This window comes from Bubalus bubalis, chromosome 2, assembly GCF_019923935.1.
Source record: "Bubalus bubalis isolate 160015118507 breed Murrah chromosome 2, NDDB_SH_1, whole genome shotgun sequence".
In the NCBI taxonomy this organism is placed as follows: Eukaryota; Metazoa; Chordata; class Mammalia; order Artiodactyla; family Bovidae; genus Bubalus; species Bubalus bubalis.
In genome coordinates this window covers 26,985,404-27,004,273 of record NC_059158.1, presented here as the reverse complement: position 1 = coordinate 27,004,273, position 18,870 = coordinate 26,985,404, and the positions used below count along the sequence as shown (strand labels likewise).

Sequence of the window (18,870 nt, the reverse complement as noted above, 5' to 3'; positions counted from 1 at the left end):
AGGGGAAATGACGTCATATGTATTCATTCACATCAAATTCACACATGTCACCTGTATCATAGAGATCTGATCTGGGGGACCTTGTCAAATGAGCGTGAGGCCCCTGTGCAGAGCCCCACAGAGCCTCTTGCAGCAGAGCTGCAATGACCAGGCGGCCACAGCAGGGTCCCCTGAGCACAGAGGTTGGGTCCACTGGGTTCTTATTGCTTGCCCACCTCCCAGAACACTGGAGAGCCCACAGTAGACAAAAGAGTTGTTCAGAAACGCATAAGAAAAGACATTTTATTATCAGATGGAAAATATCTCTCAAAGAAATAAAGAAAATGTCTTTCTTCCATGACCTCAGAAAGGTAGCTCTTTCCTGTGAAAACCTAAGAATGTCAGATATAAACTGTTACACTTTTCTCTTTGATAGGCTATGTGACAGATGTTATAGGATGATCCTTGGAAAATAGTACAGGAATATATCATCTGTTTCCTGTTCTTATTTATGTTTTCATTCCAAACCAGAAAGGTGAGAAGGAGATCGTAGTAAAAAAGAACACATTGGAAGTAAATCTGCTCATAGGAGCTTTATTGTTTCATTGTTAGAAAATTTCAGAAGATTTGTCCTGGGCAGCCCCGTTGGCTTTACTAAAACTTGAAAACCTTCCTGGCTTCTTCTATTTTTTTCTCATCCGCGGGAGGCTTCCTCTGGCTGCCAGGCTGCAGAAATTTCTTCACGGCCGGGATATTGCTGACTCTGGCTTTTAGGGCCTGCAATGCACGAGAACACAGCTCAGAGTGCAGCTAAAGAGCAGCCCTGTCACTATGCAACCCAGCAGGGACTCTGAGACCCTCCTAGACAAGGGCCAGCCGAGGCGCCTCCATCAGCACCAGGAGGACTCTCATGAGACAGGAAGGGGACAGCCCAGTTTCCCCAGAGAGGTCTTAGTGTAACCCTCCTTTCTGCTTCCCGATCTTCCTACCCTCAAGTGGGTTGACCCTCAAGTGCAGTGTAACGAAGAGGAGTGTGTGAGATATCAGCACAGATTAAGGCTCCAGATGTCAAGACAAGAAGAGCTAGGACACGGGGCTGGAACTGAAGACGGAAAACATGAAAGGTCATGTGTGAGGTCAGTCGGAGCCAATCTGCCCTCAGAGAGAGAAACGGGGAGAGAGAAATCAACGTGTGAGAGAAGGAACAGGAATTGAAGGGAAGAAGTGAGATGGGGGGAAACCCACTCAGACAGACTCAGGGAAAGAAGGACACACGCGGGACAGAGGGGAGGGAAGAGGAAATCAGGACAGAGGCTGAAGTGGAAGAGGGACGAAGAGACAGCCAGCCCTGGGTCTCTCTCCTGGTAAAAGGCAGGGTGTTTTCCGTGGGGCAGAGTCCACCTCTGATGTCCTTGGCTTGACAGATTCTTTCCACACTCCAGACCAGGGCCTTGGAGTGAACTGAGGAGACCGGGGGGCAGCGAGGCCTGGACAGGGATGGGGACCCTAGCACCCCAGTCCCAGGGTCCAGAGAGCAGATGCCGAGTGGGGGTGTGTCTGGCCTCCAGGGCCGTGGGAGCGCTCACCTTCAGCAGAGGGAAGTTGGCCAAAAGGCTGGGGTCCAGCTCTTCCACATAGTAGAGAAGTTCAACCAGGTGGATGTCAGCCCTGCTCAGCTTGTTGCCCACCAGGTAGTCTTGTCCATGGCTCTTCAGCACCTGGCAAATGGAGGGATCAGATCAGGGACACAGGTCCTGGCAGGCTGGACCCCTGCTCCTCCCCTGTCCCTCGCCCAGCCCCACTTCCATCTCTGCCCCTCGCTGGGCAGGTGGGAACCTCAGACCTTCTGCTCCCTCCAACTCAGAGACGGGCCAGGTAGGTTCTTGCTGTTCCCTCTTCATCCCCAGTGGAAGGCAGACCACCATTTCCTTTTCCTGTTCACACCTCGCTGTGGCTGCCTTACTTCTGCCACTGGGCCAAGGCCTTAGCACCGCCTGCACCGTGTTTTTGTGGACCACACACCCTCAAGTGTGCAGCCCTGAACTCCACAACATGACCCTTCATCCGTCTCTCTCTCTCCTTCTCTCCCTCCTCCTTGGGCAGTGTCTCCATCTTCATGACAGCCTTCTACCACCCTGAGCAAACTAATGCAGACTCTGTATTCCTTCTCAACTCTTTTGCTCTCATTTCCTGGTCTTACAATCTTTTTTCTTTTTTTTTTTTTTGGCGGAGGGCAGGCGGGGCGGGGGGTGGTTCATGCTTTTAGTTGAGCCTGATTTCAGGTATTTTTGATCATGAAACTTTCAAACAGAAAAAACTAAAATACGTACTAGCTATAATGATGGAACACTACTTCATTGATTTTATTTCACTTTCTTCAAAAGTCTGAGAGTCATGTCCCAAAATATCTCGATTACTTTTTCCTGAACAAGTTTTCCTCTGTCTCTTTCTCTCCACCCCACTGCCCCCATATCTATCTAGATACATGTCAATCACCCCCAAAACACTTCCACATTCTCCTGACGGGCAGCTGGTCTCATGTCTCCCTACACAGGACACCAGAATATTTTCTGATGTGTTGCTGACATCATGCTCTTCTTGAATCAAAGCCCCTGCACCGTGTTCTAAGGATCCATCTACTCCAGGTTCCAGTGTGGCTCTCAGAGCTTCCATAACCCAGGCTCTAAGTATAACCATGAAATTCCATTGAGTAGAGAATTCCAGATTGGGTTTGAGTAAATAGAAATTTGGCTGAAAAATTATAACTTGGGTAAAACTAGTATAATTCTTCTATACATTCAATTTTTATAAAGTGCCCTGAGACTCAGAGTACTACATTAGTATTTAGAAAGGCTCACAGAGCTGAAGGTGAATGCCCCGGCCATGCCAGGCACTATTTTTCTTCGTCCTCTGACCTCACTGCCAAAGATGCTGAAGAGTCCACTTACATTTTCAAATGCAGGGAGATAACGGTTTGTTGTCTTCTCTCGAATTAGGGTCAGCTTGGCATCTTTTTCAGCAGGTGGGCACAGTGGAAAATGCATGATCATTTCACCCAAATCTGCCACACCCTCTGAATACATATCAATCCTGAAAAGATAAAATAACCAAATTGTCAAATGTGTCTGCCTTAGATTTTTGGAATGGGTAAGAATGAGACATTGAGAGGTAGCAAAGTAGTTCTCCTCCACTGGGTGCATTTTTCTATGGCAGTGATTTAGCTTTGTTTTTTAAAATTAATGTTAGCATTCTAGAACAAGCCATCAGGGTAAACATATGTGTAATCTTTTTGTTATACACATGACCAAATATAGAGACAGAGCACATCAGTGACCCGTCCATAGTCACAGGCGTGAGGGAATCGGGTGGAATCAGTGCAGGTAAGCACTGGGACCACACCTGGGTGTGCCATCTTTGCCATGTCGTGGTCTGATCATGGTCGGTGTGATGCATTAGGACCACCTCAGTCATGTCCAGCAGAGTCCTGGCACCTCGGTCCCAGTCACATCCCTCTTCCTCTCTCATCCTGTTAGAACACCAGGCCCATTTAGAGTCCCAACACCAGCACTTTCTCCAGTTATTTCCCGGAGAACCTGGTTCTGAAACACTCTCCACATACTATTGCCAGACTCTGGTTCTGTTTGAATTTCTCAAGACTGTACCTTTCATTCTTTTTCATGGCCGAATAACATCCCGCTGTAGGGATGGACCAACTTTCGCTCTTTCTTTCATCAGTTAATGGACATTTTTGTTGATTCTAATTATTGATTATGAACAACACTGCTATGAATTTCTGAGTATAAATTTCAGTGTGGGGGTGTTTTTAATCCTCTTGAAAGGAATTGCTGAGTCATATGGGTAACTCTATGTTTAACTTTTAGAATAACAGCAGTAGTTCCTTGAGTGCTAAGTTGCTTCAGATACGACTGACTCTTTGTGACTCGGTGGACTATAGCCCACCAGGCTCCTCTGTCCATGGGATTCTTCTCCAGGCAAGAATACTAGCATGGGTCGCCATGCCCTCCTCCAGTGGGTCTTCCAGACCCAGGGATCAAACCCAGGTCTCTTATGTCTCCTGCATTGCTAGCAAGTTCTTTACTGTTAGTGCCACCTGGGAAGTTCCTTACAAGATTTTAATTTCAATCATGTAGTCCCCGGAGAAGGCAATGGCAACCCACTCCAGTACTCTTGCCTGGAAGATCCCATGGACAGAGGAGCCTGGTAGGCTGCAGTCCATGGGGTTGCAAAGAGTTGGACATGACTGAGCCACTTCACTTTCACTTTTCAGTTTCATGCATTGGAAAAGGAAATGGCAACCCACTCCAGTGTTCTTGCCTGGAGAATCCCAGGGACAGGGGAGCCTGGTGGGCTGCTGTCTCTGGGGTTGCACAGAGTCAGACACGACTGAAGCGACTCAGCAGCAGCATCAGCATGTAGTCCCATGACAACAGAGAGAATACCCCTCACCCCCAGGATATAGTTGTACTGAAAAATCTAGCTGACTAAAACTATATTGAAATGCTTAATATAACCTTACCATACTGAGCTCAACCTCTGCTAATCCTTGTCTAGTGGCAAGTCCATACAAAGGGTTAATAAATTAAGTTCCTGGTCATCATGCTTTGAACTTTTGGAATTCAAGAACCAACTTCTTTAGATCCTTCCTTTCTAAGCTTTATCTTCTAGACACTCAGATGCTTTGTCCCTTGTCTCTAGCTATTGGTGGGTGTCCAGTTCAAATGAGCCTGAGGCCCTGGAGTCTTGGTTCTACCATCCTCTTTGCTTCACAGACCATTCATGTTTGGAAACCTTGTCACTGTGCTATATCCATGGACGGTATCCTCTTCCATAGGTGGTTGATTTCACTTCAAGTTTATTTACTCTTCCCTCATACTCATAGGTCTTTGCTGTACTGGACTCAGTTATGCCCCATAAGGTTTATACCATCCTGTTGGTCATGATGCCCTGCTTTGTTCCTGCTCAGTCAGGGAAGGACCTAAGTTGTTCCTATGATTTGTGAGGATAAAACTAAACACTACCGTACAGGGCTCTCTCCTTTATATCTTTCCCGTAGAGGTTGTATTTGGTGGCAATGTAGTTGAGAATGGCTCTGGTCTGCACCAGCTTCATCCCATCAATTTCAACCATTGGCACTTGCTGGAACATCAAACTCCCATCTTTTGAAAGAAAAAAAGAAGGGTGAAATGTTTAATATGTTGCACCCTTTTAAGATGAGCAAATGTTTGCTGAAATAACCAAAAATATAAAGTGAAACGCTAAAATGACCTGGTAGGCTTAAGCTGGATGGCATTTTGTTTGCCTTTTACTTTCTAACCTATTATTTCATTTATCTTTTTGTTTCCCATTCAGACATATGGGCGATCCCTTGTAAATCTGGGCTGATTTGTCTTCATGAAGATGCTTACTCCTTGGAAGGAAAGTTATGACCAACCTAGACAGCATATTCAAAAGCAGAGACATTACTTTGCCAACAAAGGTTCGTCTAGTCAAGGCTATGGTTTTTCCTGTGGTCATGTATGGATGTGAGAGTTGGACTGTGAAGAAGGCTGAGCACCGAAGAATTGATGCTTTTGAACTGTGGTGTTGGAGAAGACTCTTGAGAGTCCCTTGGACTGCAAGGAGATCCAACCAGTCCATTCTGAAGGAGATCAGCCCTGGGATTTCTTTGGAAGGAATGATGCTAAAGCTGAAACTCCAGTACTTTGGCCACCTCATGCGAAGAGTTGACTCATTGGAAAAGACTCTGATGCTGGGAGGGATTGGGGGCAGGAGGAGAAGGGGACAACAGAGGATGAGATGGCTGGATGGCATCACTGACTTGATGGACCTGAGTCTGGGTGAACTCCGGGAGTTGGTGATGGACAGGGAGGCCTGGCGTACCGCGATTCATGGGGTCGCAAAGAGTCGGACACGACTGAGCAACTGATCTGATCTGATGTTTTAGAAAGAAGCTGGAAGAGGCTGCAGCAAGTGTGCCAACCGGTTGCCATTTAACGGAAGTTCCAGAGAAAATTTCAGAACACATAAGACATGTTTTGAGAGAGTTTGCCCTTTCTCTGCTCACTGAGTCTTCATTAGTGCTAGGATGTTACTTTGCGAACCCCGGACTCACAGCAACCTCTGGGCCTGTTTCTCCCCTCTTTTGTCAGATCTTCACCTTTTCCTGACTTTAGGTGGGAGCACTGTGTGGTCACTCACGGTGCAGAAAGGCAGAGAAGCACAGACAGAGCATTCACGGGCACTGGGGCTGGCTCCTTTAACAAACACTTGAGTTCCAGCCCTTCCTAGTTCCCAGTGAGTTGCAAGGCATTTTCAAGGAGACCCGCCTCTTACCTTTAACCATATTTCTCCCACTCTACGAACCCCACTCCCACCACACACACAGCACGTTGGTGGTGTTGAAACCTCAACTTGAGACTTCTACTGGATACTCCCATCAGAGGAATTTCGTTCCTGGGCTTACCATTTTTTAACTTATCCAAGTCTTCTGGTTTTTCTATAAATTTCTCTTCAAACTGAAAAGCAGAAAGAGTCAGTAAGTTTTTGTTATTTCATTCCATAGCATAGCTGGACTTGCATGGCCTCTGTCGGCTGCCCACTATGGAGACTGTAGGGTTTCCAAGTTCGGCAGGGTGCGCAGAGGACAGTGATCAAGGCCATTTGGAGATTTAGATTAGAGCCACCAAGATAAAAGCGTGGGTTGCAGCAAGTGACTGCTTATTTTGCAGGTTAATTCACCTCTACCCTGTCCCCACCTCTGTCAGTGATTAGGTAATGATTTAGGGGGAGGGGAATGTCACTGGAGGGAAGGGACTGGGAAATTCTTCTAGTTACGGAGTTGTAACTAGTCTCTGGAAAGGCTTTCTCTCCCTGTGAGATCAGGACAGGATTTTGGGGTATCCCCTAGCATGGGGTATCCATGGGGCCATTGACTCCCTTAGAGGCTGTCACCGGAGTCCTCTGCTGTATATTACCTCCCTCCATTCAACTTTTTATTGTAAACAAGTGTCTTGATTGTGAAAAGTTTGAGAACTGGGGATTTCTAACTGACACACTGGAGTAGTTCATTGTGGATCTAAATGATCCCATAGGGTGAAACCATGTAGATAGTGAGTGTGTGGGCAACAATTTATAAAGCACCCAGTTCAAGACAACCCTAAGAGGCGATGACGGGTGGGTAGTCATTGTGAGAAGGGGCTGGTTGATCAGCTGTTTCTTGTGAAATTGATGGAGATGAAGGATTGTGAGGATCAGGCTCTGGGCCCAGAGAACCCAGAATTCCAATGTTCTTTGGTCAGTCGAGCCCCACACCATGCTCTGTCAGGCTTGGCTGGACAAGAGGAAGCCTGGATGCTCTCAGCGTCTCCCCCGTCTTCGCCGTCCTGTGCTGAACTCCTCCCGCCCAGGGACTCTGAACACATCCTTGAACCCCAAGGCTGAACCGCAGTGAAAAATGTTGGTTGTTGATTTATAGAAATGAAACCACCTGGAATGGCACTGTTTGGATTTTCTATGTACTTGTTTCTTTACACGCTTGAAAATGGACCAAGCTAATGTGCCCTGCATTCCTGAAGCAATCGAGAAAGTATAATATGAGGCTTAGGTAAACATGTTTTTAGGAAGCTAAGGGAGCACACTAGAGGTCCCCTTTGCAGGACACCGCCTCACCTGAAGCCTTCTTTTACTGTTCTCCTCTAAGGGACCAAATCTCTGACCTCTGTCCATGACTCCCTCCCCAGGAAACCCTCACCGAGTTGCTGGCTCCCTCTGATCTGGGCTAAGTGCTTTATTGAGTGACACCTCTAGAGGGCAGCACTCAGCAGAGTTGCACAGAAGCCTATCCATATACTACTGAGAAGGTGGCCTTTTTACGCTCAAGTCTTCTGTGTCCTCCGAGGTGCTCCCAGTCCTCTTTTAGTCACCCACATACGTGTCTGCATCCTCACTAGAGTGTAAGCGGCCTGAGGGTAGGGACTGTGTCTGTCTTGACGATTCATGTATCTCTAGGGCCTGGCACGAAACCTGGCACTTCAAGGTACCCAACAAATTCATTGCTGAGTGAATGAATGCATTAAATCCAACAGGCAGTTTGCTACAGTCTGCACTGCTCTATATTTCTGGTTTATGTTTTAACTTTAATTTCATTTCTCTTCTAATATGTATATTTTTGGCTTTTATTATGGAAATCTGTGGCACACACAAAATAAAAAGTACAATGATGCTCCTTGTAAACTTGCACCAGCTTCAGTAATTATAGGCTCAACCCAATCCCAAGATATCTATATGCCTACACCCCTCTCCCTGGTAATAATTTGAAACAAATCCCAGATATTATATATTTCATCTTTAAACACTTCATGGTATATTACTAGTTCATTAAACTTATTTTAAAACTGACCACAATACATTAAAATGCCTGACATATTAACAATAATTCTTAATATCAATTTATATTTAATATTCATATGTCTAATTGTTGCATGAATGTAACAAATATTTTACAGTTTTCAAAATCAAAATTCAGGAAATTTTCTGACAGTTCAGTGGTTAAGGCATGGGCTTTCACTGTTGTGGGCCTTCTTTTGATCTCTGGTCAGAGAATTAAAACATCACAAGCCTCACAGCCAAAAACAAATAAAAACACAAATTTATTTTCTATTGTTTTCTATTGTCCTTGGGAAGACGAAATTTCAATAAAGATCTGTTAATCTAATACCTAATAAATGTTTTTAATGCAAAATTCTTAGCAGATCATTTAATAAGGAAAATCTCCTCTGTGAGAAAAGTAGTATGATACGGTCAATTTCCCTGGAGTAGGAAATGGAAACCCACTCCAGTGTTCTTGTCTGAAGAATCTCAGGGACAGAGGAGCCTGGCAGGCTATGGCCTATGGGAGCGAAACGAGTTGGACACGACTGAGTGACTGACTAGGCACCCACGGTCAATTTAGATCCAACTGAAGATGAAACCTACCTCCACTCCAGCTGCAGCCAGGAGCCACCGAATGCACTCCATTCTGCCGCGTCCATTGAAATAGTGAAGAGTGGGCTTCCCTGCCATGGTGGCAGTCTCTTGGTTTCTCTAGCCCTTAATGAACCAACAAATGAACCAATGAATGAACAAAGAATAAAAGCATAGAAGCTAACGCCTTTATGATATATGGCTGAACAGCACAAACAATGCTGAAAAATCGGCCTCCCTCAGGGCAATTGGAAGAGTCCCTGGAACGTCTTCCTTAGCCCAAATGCCCACTCTCAATAGCCACCCGTGGGAAATTCCACCAATCATTGTCCAGTCTACACTGGGTAAAATCTGATTTTCTTGGCAGGCTAAGAGGTGAGTCTGTGGTATGGATGCGTGGGTGGGTGTCAGGGAGGACAAAGATTAGAGAACTAGTATTTATTGCAAAACTCCTAATATTCCTGCCCCAATGCTACCTGTCTCCTGAGAAATCTGTATGCAGGTCAGGAAGCAAGAGTTAGAACTGGACATGGAAAAACAGACTGGTTCCAAATCGAGAAAGGAGTACGTCAAGCCTGCATATTGTCACCCTGCTTATTTAAATTATATAAACAGTACATCATGTGAAATCCCAGGCTGGATGAAGCACAAGCTGGAATCAGATTTCTGGGAAAAATATCAGTAACCTCAGCTGTGCAGATGACACCACCCTTATGGATGAAAGCCAAAGAAAACTAAAGAGCCTCTTGATGAAAGTGAAAGAGGAGAGTGAAAGAGTGGGCTTAAAGCTCAACATTCAGAAAACTAATATCATGGCATCCGGTCCCATCACTTCATGGCCAGTAGATGGGGAAGCAATGGAAACAGTGAGAGACTTTATTTTGGGGTCTCCAAAATCACTGCAGATGGTGATTGCAGCCATGAAATTAAAAGACACTTGCTCCTTGGAAGAAAAGCCATGACCAACCTAAACGGCATATTAAAAAGCAGAGACATTACTTTACCAACAAAGGTCCATCTAGTCAAAGCTGGTTTTTCCAGTGATCGTATATGGATGTGAGAGTTGGACCATAAAGAAAACTGAGCGCTGAAGAATTGATACTTTTGAACTGTGATGTTGGAGAAAACTCTTGAGAGTCCCTTGGACAGCAAGGACGTCCAACCAGTCCATCCTAAAGGAAATCAGTCCTGAATATTCATTGGAAGGACTGATGCTGAAGCTGAAGCTCCAATACTTTGGCCACCTGATGCAAAGAACCGACTCATTGGAAAAGACCCTGATGCTGGGAAAGATTGCAAGCGGGAGGAGAAGGGGATGACCCAGGATGGGATGGCTGGATGGCATCACCAATGCGATGAACATGAGTTTGAATAGCCTCCAGGAATTGGTGATGGATAGGGAATCCTGGCATGCTGCAGTCCATGGTGTTGCAAAGAGTCGAACACAACTGAGCGAGTGAACTGAACTGAACTGAATGGTGACCACTTTGAACACATTATATCTTTAATCCTCACAAGAATCCCATGCAATAATTATTATCTCCATTCTTCAGTTAATGAAATGGACCTCAGAGCTTAAATAACATTCATGGAAATCCACACCCAGGATTAAAACCAGGGCAGGGCAGGAACCCACACATATGTAGGCCCTGGGAGCCTGGGAAGGAGGGGCCCTGGAGCCAGAGGACATCACAGACAGCAGGAGGAGGAGGGGGAGGAGACAGAGTCCATGTTCAGCTCATTGGCTATTATGCTGCATTTGTTCAAAATCTGAAATTAGAGCTCAGTTTGCTTAACTGTTGCTCAAAAGATCCCGATTCTTTCCACAGATACAGGATGCCAAATACTTCCATTTTCTTGGAACTGTATATTTTATCTCTATTCGTACATTTTGTATCTAAAGAAAGGGATGTTACTGCATTAACTGTACAGTCTAGGTGGAACTGACATTCGTTCTATGTCTGTCATGCACTGCGCATTATCACAAATGTGTCTTCATTTAACCCTACAAGAATCACCTGCTATGAAGTTGCCATTGCTCTCATTTTGCAGTTGGGGATACCGAGATTTCTAGGGTAACATGCACAAAGTAGGTGGTGAACTTGGGATTCAAACCCATTTCTATATGAACCCAAGTCTTGGCTTCATTTTTCATGTTAACATGTTTCAAACTAGGCATGACAATCCTTCAGTGGACTGTGAAATTTTCCCGTTTTTAAAATAAAGCGTTGTTTCATGAGTTTCTCATTTCAGCTATGTGTGCGTTGTATGTTCAGGTAGAAGAAAGCACGTAGGCAGGCTCATTTGGTCATGGTATTGGTAAGAGATACTTGGGTCTTTTCAGGTCAGTGAAGTTTGAAAGCCCCTAGACTACAGCAGCCTATGTGTAGAGTGGACGTAGCAGGGAACCAGAGAATGAAATTCAAAGGCTCCAACAATAGACAGAAATTATTGGCCAAAAAGTTCTTTTGGGTTTTTCTGTAAGATGTTACAGGAAAACTCAAACATTATGACCAATGTGAATAGAGTGAATAGAAACATACTGCTGCTGCTGCTACTAAATCGCTTTAGTCGTGTCCGACTCTGTGCGACCCCATAGATGGCGGCCCACCAGGGTCCCCCATCCCTGGGATTCTCCAGGCAAGAACACTGGAGTAGGTTGCCATTTCCTTTTCCAGTGCATGAAAGGGAAAAGTGAAAGTGAAGTCGCTCAGTCGTGTCCGACTCTTAGCGACCCCATGGTCTGCAGCCTACCAGGCTCCTCCGTCCATGGGATTTTCCAGGCAAGAGTACTGGAGTGGGGTGCCATTGCCTTCTCCATAGAAACATACAGGACTTACTAAAAGCAGGGACCCCAAAGCCAGAACATAGGAAGAAACAGCTGCGTTTTCTATTCAAATCCCAGCTCTGTTTAGTAAACATTAAGATCTTGCAACTTTTTGTTGAGGAGTTCAGGACAAAAATATACTTCTCTTTAGTGGATAAAGTATGAATAACTTGAATTTTAGATAACAAAATGTTTTCAATATCCACATTTTAAAAAATTTATTTAGTTTTGGTTTACTTTTTTATTTACATATCCACATTTTTAATGTGAGATCAATGGTCTAACCTTTGCAAAATAAAGGATCCTTAGTAACATACTTAACTCGTCCATCTTGAAGTTGGAGATTGTGTATATTGTACTTATCATATAGAACGTGATTCTATAGATTCTATCATATAGAACGTGATTCTATAGATTCTATCATATAGAACGTTCTATCATATAGAACGATAAGGAGCTGTGATTCAGCAGAATTCTGAGAAGGGTGTGGCTGTGAAGTGGAAGTCACAGATCCTCCTCACATTAAACTCCATTATCCAATGACTAAGGATCACATTACAAAAGGAAATGAAGTTTTAACTTCCATAATACTTTATCATATCTTTCTTATAAGTAACTTTCTTCACTTTTTGAAGGCTGGGGCAAACGTGATATAAACTTCCTGGCTCCCAGAAAATGAGAACTAAAGAGATTCAGTGACTTGCCATCAGTCACACACGTGTGTTCCCAATTCACACTCAATATCTAGCAAGTGTGTCCACCCTCAGGACAACCCCAGAAACGGCTTCTAGTATCCTATTGGAAGAGGAAATGCAAATTCAAAGAGCTCTGTGAGCACTGGGGTCCTTTGAAGACATCTTCTGAATTCGGATCTGGGCCCCCCCACCCCCAAGCAGGTAATGCATATGTTCCCCTCTGCTGCTCTCTGAGACCCTTGATATTAGTTTGTTCCCCATGCAGAATCCTTTGGCCAATTAACAGTTCAATGGGAGAGAAGGAAACATTAATTCTGTTAGCTGATTCTGAGGAAAAACGGATAAAAACATAACGTACTTTACCCCAGACCTTAAAAACTTACTGTGAGTATCCTGAGCACTAGTATAACTATATTTCACCTTCATAAGGAGGTAGGCTTATATTCTCTGAAAAGGAATGTGTCTTGGGATGATTCCAGTGTGAACTAAAGGAGCAGTATCTCAGGGAGTAGGTGGGAAGGGGCTCCTAATGACAGCGTTTCTTAGCAGAGAGAAAGCAGGCTTAGAGACAAAGCCCAACTCCTTTCCTTATAAGATAAATAAACCCAGGGGAGTTATTTAATCTCTGTACCTCAGTGTTCTCTTTTGAAATACAGCTATGTCTACTAGTGAGGACTGTTGAGAAAATTAAATTAGATAAGGCATAAAAAATTCATAACAGGGAGCAGCAAATCCAGCTTCCGTCCTGCTCCCAGTTCCTGGGAGATGGCTGAGTGAGCACACTGGGGAGCATGCGAGGCTTCTGTCTGTGTGTCTGTCTATCTGCTATCTCCCTCTTGATTTCCAGCTCTCGTGCTGTGCTCTGCTGTGCTAAGTCGCTTCAGCCCCTATAGCTCTAGTAAGAACAGGATTTTATATATATCCAGATTCTGTCATCTACTTTATAAACTGGTTCTCTTTTTATTTGTCTTGTGTGAAAGATCAGTGATGCTCACTGACTAGATAACCTGGATTAGAGGAAGTTTTTGGCAAAGGTTCAGCGAGGTCTGGCACAGCCTTTTGAAACCCCAAGACTGAAGTGGACCCCTGGTTCTGCCCCTGAACCATGCACCCCGCCTGCCGTTCCCTCAGGCCTTTGCCCTCCCACTCACTCCCTGATCTGGACTCTCTGGAATCTTCTGTCCCCCCACCCAGCCCCTTTGAATGGGTTCCAGCCATGGCAATGGGAAACCCACTCCTTTCTATAGCAGGAGTCCAGGGGCTCTCACTCAGTACCCTTCTCTCCACCCTCCTGTCCCTTTACTGATCTTTCTTCAGCATCTTCTTTCCGGTTGACCTGTCCACGGATTTCCTCCTCAACTAACACTCATTGAACAGTTGCCTGCACTAAGAAACGATGGCTGGTGGGGAACACAAGAGGAATCTGATGTGGTCCCTGCCCTGGAGGGGTTGAAATCTAGTCAGAAAAACAGGTTTGTAGACAACTGGCAGCACACAGAGAGCCCTGCAATGACTTCACTTGAATTGGTTCCACATCAAGGACCGTGATTCTCTCAGCCAGCAAGTCAGAACAAGGGGAGAGGCTGCAGGCTGAGAAAGCAGAGGGTGCTGCCCGCCTGCCCTGGTTGGCCCCAGCGCCGTAGCATCTCAACCTCCAAGCCAGTGACTCTCATGGGGTCAAACCTCATCCCCATTGAAACATTGCTCTCTGTAGCATCTTGCAAAGTACTTCTTCTCATCCCAGTCTCAGTATCTTCTCTTTTCAGGCTTAGGTACCATATTTCCCCTGTGAATTGCCATGCCCTGGACAACTCTAGGACTTTCACAGGATCTCACTGAACCTCTCCTGCCTCAGGCTTTTGATTTACCCCCAATAGTAATACAGGTAACAGAGCGTTGTTTGTCTGCATTCTGATTCAAATGACATGGACCTTCCAGTCAGGTGAATTTCTTTACTTTTGGAAGCTAATTCTCTGCTCCTGTATTACCTAGTTTTCACATCCAGACTTCCTGTGTTTAGGAGTCTGAAAAGTCATATGAACCAGTGATTCTTAACTGGGGCTGATTTTGCTCCCCTAGCCCAGAGGACATTTGGCAACGCCTGAGGACATTGTTGGTTGTTAAAACTAGGTGGAAGGGTGCCACACAATTGGCGAGAGACCAGAGGTGTCTCTGATGTTGGGGGTGGTGGGGCTGCCTCCCACGTGCGTCTGATTGCTCATTACTCCTCAGTCTGCACTGTATCCAGATTTTTCCATCAATCCTGTGGTCTTTTTAAATTTAATATAAAAAACGTTTTTAATTGGAGGATAATTGCTTCACAATGTTGTGTTGATTTCCTTTGTACAATAACTGGAATCAGTCACAACTATATATATATATATATATATATCCCCTCTCTCTTGCGCCTCCCTCCCCACTCCCATCCCACCCCCCTTAGGGGGTCACAGAGCTCCAGGCTGGGCTCCCTTGTAGCAGCTTCCCACTCTGACCCATTTCACACGTGATAGTGTATATATATATCGTCACTGCTTTCTCAATTCACCCTACAACTCTGTTATCTTAAAGGCACATTTATTGAATATTTAGTTGGAAACATCTATGATTGATGCAGCTGGCTACTAAACTATGATATCTCCCAGGATAAGGTATTTTGTAAAATACAGAAATTCTTCTGTAGGCATGTTTATCTTCTAGTCTGCTTTCCGGGCGGTCACTACATGAGGAAGGAACCTCTCCCACAGCCTGTGTTCTTTCTACAAGTACAGAGTGAAAGGGAAAGTGAGAATATTGATCTTCACTGTGTCATTTATATTGATGAAGTGACAGTTTCTTTTAAAACTTTTTAAACTATCACTGCAAGTATATGAGAGGCGTCAAGTTTGCAAATTTGAAGAAATATCAATGTATATGTCAACACTGTTGTTAAGTATGTTCCTTAAGCCTAATTCAATATACATTTCTATACCAAATATTTTTAACTAAAACAACAACCAAAAAAAGACATTATACAGAACAGGTCCCCGCAACAAAGAATTACCCAGCTTGAAATGTCAATAGGGCCAAGGTTGATAAACCCTGCTCCAGCCAATTTCTAGGTTTCCCATGAGTTGCTTGAGCTCCAAGAGAGACAGAGGGGGACTTGCCAGCTGGCTAATCACTGCAAAGACTGAGTTAAAATCCAGTTTTGCTGGCAGTAACTTAGTCATTCCAATTATAGTCAAATCTTAATTTTGAGTTTCCAAGTCCACATAGTGTTACCGTGTTGCAATTCCCACCTGCTGTGTGTTGCCTGTGTCTACGGAGCAGGCAGCTTTAGCATAAACACCTACTCTGCCCTCTCGTACTGGTCGCACTCTCGGATTGTCTAAAATGCTGCCATTCTTTTTTCCCCTCATCATTAATTTGTCTCAGATCTAAATTCTCATGCTTAGTTTTCGACATTCTTCATTTTTACGTTTTTATATCCAACAGCAATTGACTAAACACCTTGAATGTCCCCTAAGCACAGCAAGAAGGCACATGTGAGCGTGAAACAGCTTTTCTTGTGGTAAGGAAACATTATACAGACATGCAAAGTCAGTACTTACCTTACGAAAGTCTGTCTCCCACTTGGCTCAGCACCTCAGTGCCCAGTTCACGTGTGTTTACAAGCTCTTGTCACAGTTGACTGACCGACTCCTCCTCTCTGAAAGGGGCAGAGTCTAGTTAAGGAAAAGTCACCACCATGGTATTCAGGGCCACTGGTTCTATGCTAGATTAAAAAAGAAAAAGGCAAATTGTCCTCTTATCAGGATACACCTTATTAATAACTTCTTTTAGAGATCAGCAATTAAAGATTAAACACAATATTTCAAGTTGATTGTATCCTCTTGCCAGTCAATGAAGGATGGCCTTTGCAGAAAACTTACTTTTCTTGAATTGGCTTTCATGAATTGGAGACAGGCGCTAAAGCAGACGATAAAATCTACTGTGGGGACACCAGGGAGCTGCGGTCATGAAGGTTCACGTGGACCTCTGCCATACTCTTTACCCGGAGTTGTAGATAAATATAGGACACCCAAGTAGATATGAACTTCAGACACATAATAAATAATTTTTTCATATAAGTACATCTGAAACATTGTATGGCATGGGTTCATGCTTAGTTGTGTCCGACTCTTTGCTACCCTATGGACTGTACCTTCCAGGCTCTTCTGTCCCTGGGGTTTTCAAGGCAAAAATACTGGAGTGGGTTGCCATTCTATCCTCCAGGGGATCTTCCTAACCCAGGGATTGAAACTGAATCTCCTGTAGAGAGTTATAGGTGAATTCTTTACAATCTGAGCCATGATGGTGGTCTCCAAAAGAAAAAAAAAGTCCACGTCTAAATACGTGGAACCTCTGGATGGGACAGAATTTGGAGAAAGAGTTTTTGTATATGCAATTAAGGAACCTGAAGTGAGACTATCCTGGATTATATAGATAGGCCCAAACCCAACAAGTGTGCTTATAGCAGAAGAGAAAATACACAGACACACGCATACGGGTGATGTGAAGATGGAGGCAGAGAATGAAGTGATGTGGCCATGAGTCATGGAAAAAAAGGATGCAAAAAGCCACCAGAAGCCGGAAGAGGCAGGGAAGACTTCTCCCAAGAGTGTCCAGAGGTAATGCAGTACCTTAACTTTGGACTTCAGGCCTCCAAAAGTGTGAGAGAATTCATTGTGTTGTTTTAAGCCCCCCGATTGTAGTAAGTTGACACAGCAACCATAGAAAACCAACACACAGACTTGTTTACTTCCCCAGAGCACAGGATTACTGTGCAGCAAATCCTACACAACTCATCCATCCCACTATAATTTATATTTTTTATACTTAAAGTTCATTCATTTCATTAAATGTTCAGCATTCTAATTTTCCCAATGTCTCATAAAGACTTAAGTGCAGTTGACTCACTTGCATTAGGATCAAGGCAAGGTCTGTCCATAGCATTGGAGTGATATGAACATCCTGGTCTTGAAGACTTGGATGAATGAATAGAGCTGTGAGGCAGATGAGGGTGGGTGGGGACTGTAAGGAATTCCCACAGCCCAGACCTCCAGGCCATGGAGGTGGGTGTGGAGGTACAACCACTCATGGTGGAGCCCTGGGGATACACAGGGCTGGGCCCCCATCAGGAACTCACAGATGCTGAGGGATGCCAGTGGCCTTCAGGGGGTTTACTAGGCTCTGGGGGAAGCAAAGAGGTGCATCCAGCTCTCCCCAGGGAGCACAGAGCTCAGTGTGGCCCCCGGGGTGGAGCTGGCCTGGGAGGGAACAAAGGTGCCCAGACAGGGCGCAGGCCACCCCCATACATCTTGTGTGATGGGACTGGCGCTCAGGGGGTGAGGAGGGAAGGCAGGAGGGTACCCCGTGGGCAGCGGGAGTCACTGAGGGAGGTAAAACAGGGTGGTGATTCTCAGGTTTGCGTTTTAGAAAAATATTTTGATAATCTTTGATCAGTGGAGAACAGACCAGGGCGAGGGGAAGGGCAGTCAGGGACCCCCATGTGTCTGTCAGCTCTGGCCCCACCCCTTCACCTGGAGGTTCAGGGGTGAGGGTGAGGCAGGCAGCTCACTCCAGGAAGAAGAGAATCCGATACCCCATAGGCCAGGTATCCTGGGGAGTGATCACTGCAGGCCCCACATGTGACCAAAGCCACAATCACTCCCAGTCCAGGCTCCCTGGCTCCTTGGGAGGCCAGGGGAAATGACATCATATATATTCATTCGCATCAATTCACACATGTCACCTGTGTCATAGAGATCTGATCTGGGGGATCCCGCCATATGGGGGTGAGGCCCCTGTGCAGGGCCCCACAGTGCCTTGTGCAGCTGAGCTGTGATGACTAGGCAGGATCCCCTGAGCACAGTTTGGGTCCATTGGGTTCTCATTATTTCCCCACCTCCCTGAACACTGGAGAGCCCACAGTAGAAAAAAAATAGCTGTTCAAAACGCATAGGAAAAGATATTTTTATTATCAGAAGGAAAATGTCTCTCAAAGAAATTTTTAAAAAATGTCTTTTTGCCATTGCCAGTGATAAAAGAAATGTTCACATATTGAGATATAGGGAAGTCATTCTGACTTATACATGAGTCAACTTGAATTTTATGCCAACTGAAATACCTGTTTGTGGCCAATCAAACATACATTCTATATCTGCTTTAGTTATTAGAGACAAGAGCACTTTGACCAGAAGGAAAGATAGTCCATGCTAAAAATAAAGATTAAGGGACTTAGTTGGTGGTCCAGTTGTTAGGACTCCATGCTTGCATTGCAGGGGGCACAGGTTTGATCCCTGGTCAGGGAACTAAGATCCTGTATCCTGCAAGCAGAAGTGGGGGGGGGTGTCGGGGGGTGCGGAG

General features: G+C 45.0%; 1 protein-coding gene across 3 annotated transcripts; it reads right to left on the bottom strand.

Moving 5' to 3' along the window:
• Positions 1 to 557: 557 nt before the first annotated feature.
• LOC102413809 (glutathione S-transferase A1) lies at positions 558 to 16,175 on the bottom strand. Of its 3 annotated transcripts, XM_025268344.3 has the most exons (7): positions 16,074 to 16,175; positions 8,974 to 9,087; positions 6,464 to 6,515; positions 5,024 to 5,156; positions 2,928 to 3,069; positions 1,566 to 1,697; positions 558 to 756 (listed from the first exon to the last, which is right to left on the bottom strand). In XM_025268344.3, exons 2-7 carry the CDS (start codon positions 9,058 to 9,060, stop codon positions 634 to 636), a joined length of 669 nt encoding a protein of 222 aa, XP_025124129.1. In that variant the 5' UTR covers positions 9,061 to 9,087; positions 16,074 to 16,175; the 3' UTR covers positions 558 to 633. The 3 variants fall into 3 exon arrangements, with proteins under 3 accessions (XP_025124129.1, XP_044784934.1, XP_045018765.1); XM_044928999.2 differs by lacking the exons at positions 5,024 to 5,156; positions 6,464 to 6,515 and having other exon boundaries at positions 16,074 to 16,171; XM_045162830.1 differs by lacking the exons at positions 5,024 to 5,156; positions 16,074 to 16,175 and having other exon boundaries at positions 8,974 to 9,045.
• Positions 16,176 to 18,870: the final 2,695 nt, after the last annotated feature.

What these genes read in the sequence shown, in the direction of transcription:
- LOC102413809 (XM_025268344.3), bottom strand. Translation starts at nt 9,060, where the DNA reads ATGGCAGGGAAGCCCACTCTTCACTATTTCAATGGACGCGGCAGAATG. An exon ending in GATATAAAGGAGAGAGCCCT is followed by an intron (nt 3,070 to 5,023) that starts GTACGGTAGTGT and finishes TTATCTTTTCAG; the next exon opens with GATTGATATGTATTCAGAGG. An exon ending in CCAACTTCCCTCTGCTGAAG is followed by an intron (nt 757 to 1,565) that starts GTGAGCGCTCCC and finishes CGTGCATTGCAG; the next exon opens with GCCCTAAAAGCCAGAGTCAG.